This window comes from Oryzias latipes, chromosome 8 (genome assembly GCF_002234675.1).
Source record: "Oryzias latipes chromosome 8, ASM223467v1".
Lineage (NCBI taxonomy): Eukaryota > Metazoa > Chordata > Actinopteri > Beloniformes > Adrianichthyidae > Oryzias > Oryzias latipes.
In genome coordinates, this window is record NC_019866.2 from 19497899 (window position 1) to 19513777 (window position 15879).

Genomic DNA, 15879 nt, shown 5'->3' on the forward strand with positions numbered 1-15879 from the left:
CAACAGTAAGTCTAACAATCCAATATTAGAGTGGAGAGTTTTGTATGATCTGTTATGCATCTTCACTAGTCCTAGACAAATTCGGAAAATTAAGAGTTTGGAAAAAAAGTGACCTCAGGGATAACCCTTGTCTTATCCTAGGCACTTTACCATTGGGAGTAGGGTCATCTAGACCCACTAGACAGTGTGCTGAACCTTTTTTCTTCAATGATTTGTGATCTTCACTGGTGTCCATGGATTACATGAAATCTTTCCACCTTTATCATGGTAGGGAGAACACGTCAATGTAAGGGTGGGGTCATCTAAGATAGCACAAGGGTTAAACAGGCTTCAAGGGTCAAAGAAGGAATCTGGTGAATCGAGAAGCCCCTGGCTGCAGTGTGCAGACCGAAGCGTGCAGATTTTCAACGGGCTAGCTAAAGTAATGAGGACACCTAGTGGCTAAAAGAAGAATGACAGGTACCTTAAGGACTTAAAAAAAACGGAGGAAGTTTATACACAAATGATTTATTGCAAGAATTACACATCAGACATCTTTTGTCATAACTGATATAACTTATCTTTCAGAAATTACAGTTAAGTGATACAATAAAATCCCAGAAGTAGTTAGGTTTTTGTAAGGAGCAACAAATTACACATGAACTTCTTCATGATACGTTTGTTAAGGCAATAGTCACCATTTAAATGTTTTTAGGTAAGTATAATGAAAGTTGGTAGTTCTTTATGTTTTGTTACTGCTTATGTATATGCATAGCTGTAACAAAAGTTCTGAAAACACTTTCCTTATTGTTTCAAAATCCATCAACAACAATAAATCCTTTTTTTAAACTTTAAAACTGTTGAAGTTTTTATACATATACATTTAAAGATAATTAACAATAAAGAAAAAAAACATGTACATTTTCATCTTTGCCATGTGATTTGTAAAGTAAAACAAACAAACATAATAAATATCAACTCCAGTTGTCACATGAAAATACTCAGAATGTTCCCTTCTGCGTTTCCTCGGTCATGGAGGATGAAAGGCCCCTGTTTAGACTAAAATGATTACATACCTTCAAATCTCAATCACTCTTCTCACTTTCAACACTCATGAAAACATGGCAGTGCAAATAGGACTTTGTACACTTTTAACATTCCTGTTTTTAAATCTCGTAAAGGTTTTGCTTCCTCTCAGGCTTCATGCTACATATCACAGAAATCAAGCCCAACTTTTGGCACAGTACTTTATATGAAACACTGTCTCTGTCCCTTTGAAAAATAATAAAATTGTGCAACTTAGCAAACATACTTAGTCAAAACACCTCTGCTTTATTAATATTTAGCTTTATATTAATAATATGGAGGGATCAGTAGTTGTGCCGTTCATTGTTTCATAAACAGGCTCCGGTAAGGACTCTGTTGTGATCCAGTTCAGAGGGGTTTGTGGGGCAGGAATCTGGACATGAGAAGATTTGTGGTGAAGCATCAAAGAACAGCTCTCGACAAAGCCTGGCTGTGTGCTGAGGGGAGTAGACTGTGAAACCGATGGTCCGTGGGTCATTGAAGATTTCATAGTCATTTCCTCCCTGCAAAGAAATCCCAGTTTCAGCAGGAAAACACAGAGCCATCTTCTGCAGCCTGACATGGTTTGTTATGAATGTCATACTAAAACTAAAAGAAGCCACTAAAATGCATTCAAAACGAGCCTGCGTTTAACCTGATTGAAAAGGGTTTTAAATTAAATTGATTTGCCCTCTAGTTCTAAATGCTTGTTATACTAAAACAGGGTATTAATACGAAAAACTAAATGTCACAAGATTTCTTAGCAACCAATGCTAAAATGAGTCTACTTGCAACACTACACGTACATGGTCTATAGTATACTTGCTAAATACTTATACTCAATTTTTCTTAATAAAATCAACTTAGTGTGTTATTTCTGCAAAGGGAGCTCCTGACAGCTAGCTCTATGTAGCTTCATGCTAACTTGAAATATTTGTGAGTTACCAGAATATTTTTCTACAATACTCCACTAAACCCTTAAGTACAATGCGTGCTGCTTTTTTTTTAAATTGCAGCTGAGCTTTTTTCCTGCACACAGACAAAAACTGAAGTATTAGGTGGTCATGTTGCATTTAAATGGTTTGCAATCCTGACCTATCGCTAAATTAATTTAGCCGAATATTCACGGAAAGATAAAACATTCAATGCTATGCAAGATATTAAGTAAATAAAATAAGACAGAAGTGTTAAATTTATATAAAGTGCTGCTGTTTGTTTATGCGAATAGCAGCTATCTTTATTTCATGTGTAAAAGTTTGTATTATTGCTCTAAGTTTAAAAGTTGGAAATCTAGTTTCAACTTTACATTCTATTTGAAACATCCAGTAAACATCTGGTGAGTAAAAAGAAAACACAAACAAACAAAAAGGAACAAGTTAAAAGTTCCATAACTGCAAAAACTTACTAAAACAAATCCAATTTGTGGGTTTGGACCATGAAATGTGTGAGTGAGCTCAATACAGGACACTAAACTGACTGAGGAATGGCAAAAAAAAACAAAAAAAACTACAAGGCAAATTTTCTGCATGTGTGTTTGAATGGGATAGAAATAAAGATTCATCTCTGAAGAAGATTAGTCCCATCGCAGGAAAAATCCAAACCAACTCTAAAACAACAGATGCCTTTTGTTACTAAATATCTGTAGCTTTTTTTCTATGAACCAAATGACCTTACATCTGAGGTCTCGTTGCCAAAGAAGTAGATGGCCTCCAGGCCTTCAGCCTCCAGCAGGTCCAGACACAGCCTTTTGTCCCAGCCTTCAGGGAAAACGTCAAAGCTGATTAGACCACCTGAAAGAGACAATGACAAAGCTTTATTTATTTCAATGAGTCCCCCACATTTTTTAAAGCTAGAGATGCACTCTGTTCTGCAAGCAACTGGTTGAAAAGAACTGAGCAGTAAACAAACACGCCTTTGTAGAAGACATTGGACGAAAATGAAAAAGTATTTTTCCTTTCCATGCTGGGAAATTTGGGACTGTGGGTACAGTGGGACTTATCAGTGATAAACAAAATTAAATAGTATTTTCTTTAGATTACAAATGGAGTCTTGTGTCTCTGTCACCTTAAATTGTTGTTTTGTTTTGTCAGTGCAGCCAGCCAGAGGGCTGGTTCCCTCACACACCCCGGCACGCCCCCATCCCAAACACCTTCGACCTCATCACATAAACAGCTTTGTGCTTTGATTACGTCTTTAACCTTTAACCCCGTCCGTGTCCATTATTGAAACTTTCCGTCTTGCCCAACTGCTGAGTCAACTAAAAAATGTTCAGAAAGGAACAAGTAAAAAAAAAAAAGGTTTGATTCTAGGTCTGACTGAACATGTTGAATCATGTCCTGTTTTCCTCTGTCTTGTGTGTCATTTGCAGAAGCTCACATCTGATGGAGCACGTAGGCAAATATCAGAAACCTCATTTGCCCTCTGACATTTAGTTTCTCGAAGGCAAGAGTGTTTGTGTAATAGTTAACCAACAACTTAGAAAGGTACACGGCGAACTCTGGGTGTGAGGTACAACAACAACACAGACTAGAGCTGGTTTGTCTTCAAGCTTTTACGATGATGAAATACTTCTGTTTTGTGCAAAGATAAAAAAAGATAACTCCTAAAATGATCCACACTTAATTCGTTTTTGTTTTGCTCCCACCTTTAGTAAAGCGAAGGCCTTTTCCAGCAAACTCTTTTTTCAGTGCAGCAACAAATTTCTCTCTGATCTTCTCTCTCTGCGGGAAAAGCAAAAAAAGAGAATCTGTTAGGAGGCTAATGCTCCTCTGAACAAATGCTTCATTGAAGAGTTGTGTTAACGTGGCTGCACCAGTTTCTGTGTTGACAAAACAGTTGAGTCTTTGTTCGACAGGATTGAAAAACAGAACACAAAGATCTGCTGACTTCTCCGCTTGACAAAATCAGAACAGAATTTAGGAAGTTTTTTTCCCCTTTTTAAACTCAACAAGTTTCTCATCATAGATTTCTAATTTACCTCATTTAATGCACACTGGTGCTAAACTTTTGAAATGTTTTTCTGAATAAATGTTCACAGGATGGCTTTCAGAGTTCTTTGACACAGTTGTAGCCTATGTTCATTCTTGTCTCTAAAAATCCCAACACTGCAGTTTTGTCAGACCTGGACTTTGACCAAACCATTGCAACACCTTATTTATTTTGTCTCTCAGCTGTTGTGCTGCAGATTCTCTGCCTGGGATGGTCGCACTGCCACGTGACCAGGTCAAAACGAAAGTGTTTACCTTCAGAAAGACTTGGATTACAGGATGAATTCAGTAAGGACCAAAGGTTGGTCGATTCTTCATGACAAACTAGACTGTCGAAGAGTCGAAGTCCTGTTAGGACAATTCATATTTTGAGTGAAGTAGAAATTCCTGTGGAGTTGTCATTGTGCCTTCCAGCTGCAATGGCACAAAAACCACAGCAGATACGTCTTTAATTTGATTTACATGGACGAGTAGCACATGTCATAATGATGTGACTGCCAGGAAACAACAGTTGGATCCAACCTCTCTTTAGTGTTTGTTCTAGTACCACACTTTGAGCCACACCCACTTTGCATATTAGTGACAGTAAGGCATGAAAGTTATTACTTTGGCCTAAGATGAACTCCAAAATCTCAGTATTTCTGGCTATCAAACTGATGTGTTCTCTCACAAAATGTCTGGTCTGTTGCGATGTAAAGGTCAAAGTCCCAATAATTGACACACACCTGAATGTGTGAAATGTGTCCTCCACATCTGGCCCGTCCCATGGGGGAGCAGTGAGCAGCAAACACAGCTGTATTCAGGGATCTTTTGGTGGTTTAATCCACCAATCCTACCCCTTAATGCTGGGTGTCAAGCAAGGGGGCATTTGGGTCCCACTTTTAGAGTCTTTGCTATGACTCTGCCGTGGATTTGAGCTCACAGCCTTCCAGTCACAGGCCGGACAGTCTAGCACAAGGTCGCTAAAGAATAGCTTGTGTCTGCTCTGAGACTGACTGGCATTAGTCATTTTCAAGTTGTTTCAATACATTTTTATGAACATACAGGACTGTCCTTGTCTGCATGTCACCAAAAATAATAATCTTCTCAAACGTCTGCACTTGACCGTGTCCAGCAGACTCATCAGTTTAAACAAACACCACCACATGTATTTGTGTCTGTATTTTCATGATCAATTCTACTGCCACTACTTTTACTGCACAAGTTTAAAAAAATAAAAAATCCTAACTTTAATGCTGGGTGTCAAGGGAGGCTTTTATGGAGTTTTTGATACAACCAACCATGAATTTTCGACCCACAACCTACAATTCTCAGGGCAGACACTCTTCCAATAGGCCCCTGGTTCATAAACATTCTTGAGTGTCTCCAGAACATTCTGAATTTGTGACATTCAAACAAGTATAACTTGTTTAACATGTACTTTGTTCAGAGGAAACTAAAGAATAACTTATGTCTTAGCTCCAAGTTGTGTGTCTATGGTATCCTACACCTGGCTGTGGATCCTGTCTCCCGCTCGACTCGCGCCCCCGACTGTCCCCCCAACTACATCTGGATGAAGCGCGTCTGCTGGACTTTAAATATGTAGTTGTAGAGTTAGATAAATTAATTCTGCTCTATGAGTTCTTGTAAATCGCCTGTCCGTCCTGGGGGAGGATCCCTCCTTCATGTGGGCACCCCTGAGGTTTCTTCTTTTTTTCTGGAATACGTTTTTTTTAGGAGTTTTTCCTTACCACGAAGGAGGGTCTAAGGGCAGGGATGCCCAGTTTAGTTTAGTCTGTTAAGTTAGTTCAATTTAGTATTTTCCTATTGAATTCTAAGTATTCATGATCCTTTTGATTTTATGTTTAACTTTTTCCATTACTGATACGAAGCCAATCGAGACGACTGTTGTTGTGAATTTGGGCTATACAAATAAAATTGAATTGAATTGAATACATTACTAGCTTTGGTAAAATTATTTTAAATGTGTTTTTGTTGCTGCTGTTGGACCACACAGCAGCTGTATCTCAGATTTCTGCAGAAGTTTTCTTTAGGACATATGAACATATAAAACCTAAAAGATTTTTTTCCTCAGGGTTCAAGCTTTTTGATATATTTTCTAAAACAGCTGCAAGTCTTGTCTAAAATTATTCTACTGAGGAAACCTGATTCTATAGAGTCCTTAAAAAAAGCTACTTTCCAGGGAGTTGACCTTAAGGAAATAGACATTCTTTGGAATGTGCACTCAGCTCTCTGCTGTTCCCTCTCCCCTTTTTGGAATGCATAGCTTCAGCAGGTTTCACTGCAGTTTTGAACTGAAGGGCTCAATGTTAAACCAAGTTATCCTCATAAAGCCCCACACATTCACACAACAGCAGAAGGAAGGGTTAAAACTTCAAACACCTCCATTTCCAAATCAGTGATGTTTTTTCTTGGACTTTGATAATCACATAAACTTGACTCTTTGCACGTTCAATGTGTTTTTAACACTTAACCTTTTGAAGAAGACCTAATGATTTCTTTTCTTAAATTGAGTATCTTTCTATCGTGTTATGAATTAACAAAACATGCGATGAAGTTCAACTCAGGCTTTTTGAAATGGTCTCCTAAACAAGTCTTCCTCCTTGCTCCTGCTATTGTCAAGATGTGTGGGGTCAAGTCTCTGTTTGCTAAGAAAACAGACAGTCTTGATGTGGTATCATGAAAAAAGTCATCAATCAGAAAAAAACTGGGGGAAATGCATCACTCCAGACAACTTCATTCCGAAAGAAAAGCAAGAGAATCTGTTTTTTAGGACTGTTTTGAGTTATGGTAAGAAAAATGCTGTGCTGAATATTGAAACAGAGTAAAAGTTTGCATGGCTTTTTTGCTAAGTTTTCAATACTTAACTTTACATTGTGTGCTAAGAGTTGCTACATTATTTCCACCATGTTTTTGTACACAGTAGCCTTTATTAGCAAAACTCTGGACACCTTCTTTCATTACTTCAATCCTAACCACAAATACTAAAAATCATACCAGTTACCTTGGTTGATTTAGAAATTATTTTCCCATAAATAAAATCTTAATGGAGTATTCACATCCCTTTGTAACTCTACAAAAAAGGTTGCAAAGTAAACATCCCCTCATCTTCTTGTTTTGACCTGCTTCCTCCACACTGCCTGTTACTGTGTTACATCAGTGTAAAATCTGTTTAACTATCCAGAAATATCCTGTAGTTTGACCTTCCTCTGTCTGCTTGACTGAACACATTATGAATCTGAGCCTGGATACTCTGCTTTTCAATGTTAAGTCAGATGGAAATGTGGCACCCAGAGTAAAATCGGATAAAAGGTGAAAATGATAGATTTATTAAATAAATTCTCTATTACATATTACCAAAATGTGTGTGTGAAGTGCAGTAGTGAAAATAAATGTTTTATTTTTATAACCATCCACCACCAGCTTGGATTGTTGAAAAATGAAATACTGCTGATAACCCAAGATAAATTAGACAAAACTATTCAAATTTCCTTGTATCTGCTGTCAAGTAGAATCCTTCTACACGTGTTCAGCTGCCGTCAAACCAACATATGCAGCGGAGATTAATAAATTGGAGACTGGCTGATTTAAAGTTAATAGTAAAGAGATTTACCTTGTCAATTTCAGAAAATTCTTTTCGTTCCTCCAATGTGCAGCTCCGACCAATGGGTGAAATGTTAATCATTCCATTTCGGAATTCAATGAAAGTTCCCCTGTAAACAGAAGAAAATGCACAGTTAAACATTGAACATGACAGTGTACCATAAAAATTAACTTGAGTTATTTTTCTATGTTCAGAAGCTGTTTCCTTCATGGGTCACCACAGTTTATCACCTGCCTCTATCTAACCCTCTCCTCTGCATCATGTCCTCCTTCACCACATCCATGAATCTCCTAGTTCTATCTCAGCATCCTTTTCCTGCCAGAATCATTGTCCCTCCTGTTGAAATCATCTTAGTCAAAGTTAAACCAAGTTATCCCCATAAAGCCCCACACATTTACACAATAGCGGGAAGAAGGGTTAAAACTTCAAATGACTCCATTTCCAAATCAGTGATTATTTTTCTTGGACTTTGATAATAACAAACTTGACTCTTAGCATGATCAATGTGTCTTTAATTATTAACCTTTTGAAGAAGACCTACTGATTTGAGCTGTTCCTCTGATGGATTCATCCCTGATTATATCTATCCTGGTCACTCTAAAAGAGAACCCCAACATCTTCGTCTTTGCTACCTCCAGCTCTGCTTCCTGTCTCTAAACCAACAACATGGTCTCACCACAGTTTTCTACATATTTCCTTTCATTTTCAGTGACACTCTTTTGTCACAAATCACATCTAAAACCTTCATCCACTCATTCCAACCTGCATGCAAACACCTCTTCACCTCTTTCTTGCACTCTCCATTGCTCTGGACTATTGATCCTTATTACTCAAAGTCCTCTTTCTTCTCCACCTCTGCCCCCTGTGACCTCACCGTTCCACATGAGTTCCTCTCATTTACACACAGAATCTCTGTTTTGCTGCAGCTGACACTCATTATTCCCTTTTCCACGGCAAACCTCCACCTCTCCAGATGTTCCCTGCTCTCACTACAGATCACAATGTCATCTGCAAACATCATGGTCCACTGACATTCTGTCCATCACCACAGCAAACAAGAAGAGGCTCAATGCTGATCATGCATGCTCTGTACAAAAAGAATCCTAAAAACAATTTCAAAAGATTTTGTGATACTCTTTTTTTGGCACAACAACATAATTTTGACCACAAATAATTAATTCTGACCTCAGCGTCACACACTACTCTTTCTCATAACTTCTTTGTGTGACTCATCAGCTTTAATCCTGTTTAACTTATCAAAAGCTCTGGGAAATCACCGTTTCTTTGGCAGCTTGATGAGTCCCATGTAGCTGAGGCAGAAGTTAATCAGGTCCTGCAGCAGCTCCTCGCCAAGGTGATTCTGTATGGTCTGCAGGAGTTAAAAAGTACTTTATCAATGAAAACAACAAAACTCTATATGTTTGAAAACTTAAATGATAAAGAATAACATATTTCCTTAAGGCTACAACATATTAAAGAAATTCTCATCTTTAACAAATTTACAACAGACAGGAGTTCAATGCATGAAGTAAACTATAGAAATTCTGTCATTTGTTCATAGAAACAAGGATATAAGTTAGTGGTGTTTCTATATATTTTTATTCCACATCAATAAGGTAAATGGTAAGACATGCAACTTTTAAAGTAATGATTGGATAATAACTCAAGTAAAACAAGAAATGGTGCTCTAACTTTTAAGCTCCGTTATCTTAACAGTTTTCTAATAGTTTCCAACCAAAGCTGTTGGCAATGATTAGGAGGAAACAAAGAGCCATTTTCTTTGAATTTACCCTCACCATTATGTGGAAGTATGCATCTGTCTACATTACAATGATTTGAATCATAAACACTTACATGTTTAGAGACAAGTTTTCCATCTTTGTATTGAACTGTTCCGTTTTCAGCAAACACATAGTCAAACTTGTGGATGACTGCAAGAGGGCACATAAGTCACTTTATCACAGGAGCAGAGACCCATGTTCAGCCAAGATCACAGATGACACAGCTGGATAAGACATTTAATCTGCTCAACCTTCCCACTTTGTTTAATGTCTTCCATAAACAGAAATACCACTGTGACAGCTGGAAAATCTGAAACAAGGTTACAGATTTTGGTTTTCAAAAAGTGACAATAAGTGACAAAATTGATATATTTAACATCAGATACCCTTTTACACTCTTATTTATACACATTTGATTGAACACATTAGATAAACCAACATTCAAGTTTTGGGTCAAATACTAGAAGTATTTATACACCTAGTAAATTAGAACACAATATAAATTCACCTAGTAAAACCTGAAGAGGGTTTTTCAGAAACTGAAATAAGCAGATATTCATTTGCACCTTGAGCGGGAAATACCACTGATTTCCTTATTTAAAATAAATGATATTATGAAAAGGTTATTTAACTTAAAGTAATCTGTGTGTTTGGGACAAGATTGAAATGCAGCCCATGATTGGCTCAGCTTGGATCAATATCTGTATAAAAATAAATGATTGCCAAAAAAAACGACACTAAATGGAATAACAAAATAATATGTTAGGGCAGATATCACATGCTAAATTTAAGAAAACAATAGCATGTGATCATCATCAAAAAGCTGCAGCTATGAAAACTAGTACACGACTAACCTTTCGTTTTTTATTTATTTACATTTTGCAGATCATGCCACATGTCTTAAAACACTAAATGTTAATGACAAATGCTTTCACTTCCTCTTACTGGTGTATGGAGACGACACCAGCTGTAAAGGTGTAATATACAACAAGAAGAGTCACCTTTGGCACACTTGGCGTGGTGGCTAAGGCACACAGCCTTCTTCTACACAATTCATTGGCATTCAGGTTGTTGCTTAATGTTTGCTGAAAGACAAGCCTATCAGCCTAATGTAAGATTCTGGCTCTGAGTGGGTCTTGGAATAAACTCTTTCAGCTAAAATGGGAATTGCACCATTTTTAGCAGTATTTTAATTTATGACAGAAAGAAATAAAGAGTGAGAGATGTATATACACTTCTTGTTTTTAGCTATTCGAGATATTTTTAGGTTTTAAGTTGCTTTATCTTCTCCTCTACACCTTTCCAAGCTTTTCCTAGAAATCAGCAGTCAAGATTTTTTTTTGTTTCTGTACGAGCTAAGATCTAGAAATAAGGAAAATGCATCAAAAGACTTGTAAAAATTACTTGATTAGAAATGTTAGTTTAATTTTAAGAATCTTATTCTAAAATTTTATAAACGTTGACAAGTGACTGGATTTATGTTCCAAGAATAAGAGCTAGTTTTAGATTTTATGAAAATTTATTAAGATGGGCCAACTTGTTTTAAGATCATAATCTCACTTTACTCCAAATTTGTTTTAAGTCATTTTCACTTATTACACTTTTTTGCCACTGTAATCAAATGATCTACAATTAGGTTCATAAAAACTCATAAAACGAGTTATCTGCTTAAATAGAAAAAAGTACTTATTCTTGGGCTTTAGAACATTCAAATCAAAGTTGAAGTAATTTAACAGTCTAAACTTAACTTTTTTTTAACTTTTCTTTATTTATTTTTGCTGTGTATAATGTGGGTTCCCCTGGGAGAACGATCATCTCTGCAGACTAGAGTCTAATTGCAATAAAGTGGCAGGTCTTTTTAGCAGCCCAATGGTTTCAGACAGTTGGAGGAATGCTCACCATCATCTCCTTCTCCAAGCTGCTCTGCAATCTTGGGATAGTCTGACCCTCCAACAATGCCGATCTTTACTTTTCTTCTCAGAGTCTGAAAAAATTCATCAAGCTTTGGGTCGATTTTCTGTGCAGGAGAGAAAAAAAGGCATGTCGGTCACTCCATCTCTGTGCAGTAGAGTGCCATTTACACAGAAGATTGGGGGAAAGCACAAGTTTACACCAGCTTTTAATCAAACAACATGTGAATGTGTTTGACGTGAGCTTGAGATCTAAACAAGACAGTCCTGATCTTTGTCCGATAGAGCCGCATCAACACAATCCAAGAATGAGCGCCTGCCTGATGCCAGGAGGACACGGTGTGCTCTGCACGCCGCGCGCCTCGCGCCACGCGCCTGGCACATAACAGGGGGCGGAGGAATGACAAAAACAACAAGCTTGTTGTGGAAAGTGAGCTCACTTCTCTCGGCGGTGTCAGGGTGCCGTCCACGTCAAACAGGCACAGGATGTTCCGTTTCCGCGAGAAACCGTTCATTTTTTCCATTTCTGCTCTTCTTGTCCCACAGAGCGAAGGATTGATGACAATTACCAGTTGGTGGGCCGCTTTTGTGCCAAAAAAAAAAAATCACACGTGGAACTAAAAATATGCCACAATTTATTTACATTTAAAATTGAGATAAATTTGATATTTCTTTATCCCCAAATCCCTCAGTCTGGTCCCTTTCGGGTCGGTTTGGCCCAGTGTGATTCTGAATGTGTCGAATTTCTTCTCCTGCACTGTATTGCAGCTTCAACCAATCCCAGTCTAGAACAGGGGCGTGACGCAACCAAGGGGCGGGGCTTTTACTTCACAAACCATTCATCACTTTTGCTGAACTTTTACCTGTGATGAGCAGAGTTCAGGTGATGAAGAGAAGTCAGGAGGATACAAACAAGAACGGCAATGAATACCAGCACAGATTTTTTTTAACAATAATGTACATTATCAGTAAATTAAAGGAATTAATCAAAGACATACAAACTCCTCTGTGATTTTTTTATACTCAAAAACCCAACAGTAATTATTTAGCTTAATTGACGTATGAAGCTTTAACAACATACTAACAATATGATCACTAGCCTCCGTTCACACAATGACTAATAGTATGTTCCACTCAGAATTAATTGGGTTAAAATTTCTGTTGGGGGTGTTTTGTAAAACCTGTTTAATGTTTAATTTGAGTTTTTTTTTCTTTGCACTTTCAGAATTGTTTTGTCTCTCTTCTTTCATCACTTCAAAGAACCCTTCCTTGGGACTGGACTTAAAAGTCCCCCCATCAATATCCCGAGCTGCAGATATGTTCATGTCATTTGTCATTTGTGACGGTAGATCGTGAATGTCAAATATCCAGGAACTTTTCTCAGGGATGCAATGGTTTTTCATCAACATCTGAAATAGTGATAGAGACAGAGATTTATGTACATATTTGGAACATTACATGCATGTGATCATCACTGAAATTTGCAGCTTTGAAAACTTGTCCACAACTAACCTTTTGCTTTTTTATTGACACTGTCCACATCCTGCCACATGTCTTAAAATGGAAAATGTTAATGACAAATGCTTTCACTTCCTCCTACTGGTCTATGGAGACAACACCAGCTGTAAAGGTGTAATAAACAACAAGAAGAGTCACTTTTGCCAAAAATGGCATGAAATTTGAGACGGTGATCATTTCAATCATGCTGGCTAATACAAATTACCGTCTGTCCGTCCGTCCATCCATCGTTTAAACCAGCTATAGTGCCACTGGGGGTCATGGAGTTGTTGGACACCAGCCCATTGCAGGGCACATGCTGGTTAATACAAATGACTGAAATCTAATATTCGCACAACTTATGTATTCTAAACAACTCAAAATTCCTACCTGAAATTGTTGCAGTGCAAGTGATGCAACTGCAGGGGGTGGACTTGTTCCTGAAACGTTTTTGAATTGACTCACACATGACAAACCCTAACCAAGTTTAAAGCAACATTTGCAAATGTCTTCATATCTGTTGATATGGACAATAGCTTTTTCACCAAAAATCAATTTCCCCCACTGTATATGTTTGAGCATGTTTGTTTGTGTGTAAATGTGGTCGTGTGTGTTTGTGCATACCTTAGATCTTCTCTGTTGAGTTTTTTTTATGATGTTTCTACTTTTTACTAAGCTGAAAGATAACTGTAGACAATGTTGATAGACTTTTTCCGACAGGTTATCTACCTTTACAGACCAGAGTAAAGACAAACTGAAAAGTCTCATTCATCAATTGAAAGAAGGAACTTCTCCCCAGATCTTGCTCTCTTCCACCTTCTGCTTCTCTGGAATCAATATCCCTATTTCCTTCAGATGTCATTCTCGCTTTATGTCCTCGTGAGGTCGTCCTGCTGGAGAAATCCTGGTTGCTGCATTCTGCTTTAGTTATCAGCATACATTTGTATCTGATACTGTGCTGACATATTATTCGGATACTTTAGTAAAAATATTATTACATTAAATAATATTTTGACAAATTTTAATGGGATGGTAAGTTCTAACATAACCTGAACCCAAACACAAATTTATTCCAGAAAAACGTCCAGCTTGATTGTGACTTGACTTTATAGCACTGCTGCTATAGTTTTTAAATCACTTCATAGTGTTTGATCTAAACACACATCAGGTCTATCTGTGATTCATGAACGCCGCCTAGAAAATAAAAAAACTAAACAACCTTTTCCATTTATTTTTGAAGAAGTATTTAGAGTCTGAATGCAGTGAAGCTTCTCAGATCAAAGCTGTGGTCAAAGGCAGCAGCTAACTTCATTATCAACATACATGTAGTTCAATCTCTGTTTTTAACTATGTATCTCTGTCAGACCTTCTCAGCTCCATTTGATAGCAGGATCGAGTGCTTTTGGGGACAACTACCTTCCCAACGTGGATCCCACAGAATGATCCCATGTGTATGGGGAGATGCTTCGGGGCGTTGGAGCCTGGCTCCAGGTCAACAAAGAGGCCATCTATACCTCCAAACCGTGGAAATTCCAGATCGAGAACTCCACTGTCTCAATTTGTTAAGAAAAAACGATCCCGACATTCTAATATACTTACAGTACTTAAACTCATTTATACCCAAGAATACCTAATAAAATAGACTTAAAATTTACTATTGTTTATCATTCTGTCAAATAGAGACTCTTTTGACTGACAATTGTTATCAGTGACTGCTTAAATGTATCTATTGTTTTTATAATGTTTTAAATAAATAAATAAACTACACTAAACCTTTAGTTAAAGTAAGGTTTTTATACATCGCCCCGCCTCCCCCGGTACTCTGTCATTGAAATATGCGTTTGTTTTTGCGTGGTGGATGTGAGAACAATAAAGCAATCCCCTCTTTGCATTATCGCTGTGATTACGTCACAGAATGAGCGGCGTTGAAGTAGAAAATGAAAAAGCCTTTTGGAGGGTTGATTTTTAATTTTATTTTTGAGTCAATTGATGCAGTTACATTGTGAAAATGAAAAAGTGAATCCATTTTAAATTTCAAATTAGATATTTCAAATATAATTATGAAACACATTTATGAGAGAAATTTTAAAAAATGAGATGTCAAATACCATTGTCTTCATCATTTTAATAAGGGACAGAATGAGTACTGTTGAAAAAGGAAAAAAAATGCCATTTGGCAGATTGATTTTTCATTTTATTTTTGAGTCGACAAACGCAGCTTCATTGTGAAAATGAAAAAGCATTTCCGGTATTGACTTTTATTTTGAATTATGAGACACATATGCTTCCATAGTAATCAACTCAACAGCATCTTCAGCGTTCCACTGGTGGATGTGCTGCCACTGGAGGCACTGCATCACCAGCAACTGTCGTTCAAACCCGACAAAATCTCGACTTTAATTTTCACTTCCAAAGTGGATGAGAGAGAAGTAAGATCTCTGCTGCTGATCTTTGTATGTTGAGATTTCTCAGCCAAGAACTATTTTTGTGCTTTAATTTGAGTAAATGGAGGCAAATAAGGTAAAAAATATTTTGACGTAATTTTTTTATTTATTTAAGTAATCTCCTGGAGGCCCTCCCCTGCCTGAGGCCTTCTTTGAGAGTCACAGCTGTTTTGTATCTCATTAAGCTTCTATTTAAGGTGTGGCTTTTCTGTGTTCTGTGTCGGCTCTGAGTCGTGTCCTTCCTGCTCCTGGGTTTTCTTCCTTGGCCTCGCCGTCACATTTTTTTCCTGGAATTTTCTTTATTAACTATATTTGAAATATTCATACGACCAGCTGCAACTGAGATCAAGCTTTCTGACACCAGGCAGCACATTTTACTCCACAAGGCCCTCTAAACATACATAGCATTGTACAAATGCAAACTGAAATTAACACGGTGTGGCAGATGCAGCAAAGTAGCCCCAGACCATAACCAAACCTCCTCTGTGTTTCCCACAATTTTTTTTGTCTAAATATAGAATAGATGTGCTCATCTACAAATCCCAAAGACATTCTCTCAGAAGCATTATGGCATGTCAACATTCAATGCATCGATTCCCTGCTTTGTTTTTG

At 37.5% G+C, this 15879-nt stretch overlaps 1 protein-coding gene across 1 annotated transcript; it reads right to left on the reverse strand.

Annotated features, from left to right (window-relative positions):
* Positions 1-487: 487 nt before the first annotated feature.
* pmm1 (phosphomannomutase 1) lies at positions 488-12081 on the reverse strand. Its single transcript, XM_004071938.4, has 8 exons — positions 11767-12081; positions 11316-11433; positions 9490-9566; positions 8913-9004; positions 7645-7744; positions 3689-3764; positions 2719-2834; positions 488-1568 (listed from the first exon to the last, which is right to left on the reverse strand). Exons 1-8 carry the CDS (start codon positions 11848-11850, stop codon positions 1374-1376), a joined length of 858 nt encoding a protein of 285 aa, XP_004071986.1. The 5' UTR covers positions 11851-12081; the 3' UTR covers positions 488-1373.
* Between the last annotated feature and the right edge of the window lie 3798 nt (positions 12082-15879).

What these genes read in the sequence shown, in the direction of transcription:
- pmm1 (XM_004071938.4), bottom strand. Translation starts at nt 11,850, where the DNA reads ATGGAAAAAATGAACGGTTTCTCGCGGAAACGGAACATCCTGTGCCTG. An exon ending in CCCTGACACCGCCGAGAGAA is followed by an intron (nt 11,434 to 11,766) that starts GTGAGCTCACTT and finishes TCTCCTGCACAG; the next exon opens with AAAATCGACCCAAAGCTTGA. An exon ending in TTGGCAACGAGACCTCAGAT is followed by an intron (nt 1,569 to 2,718) that starts GTAAGGTCATTT and finishes ATTTCTTTGCAG; the next exon opens with GGAGGAAATGACTATGAAAT.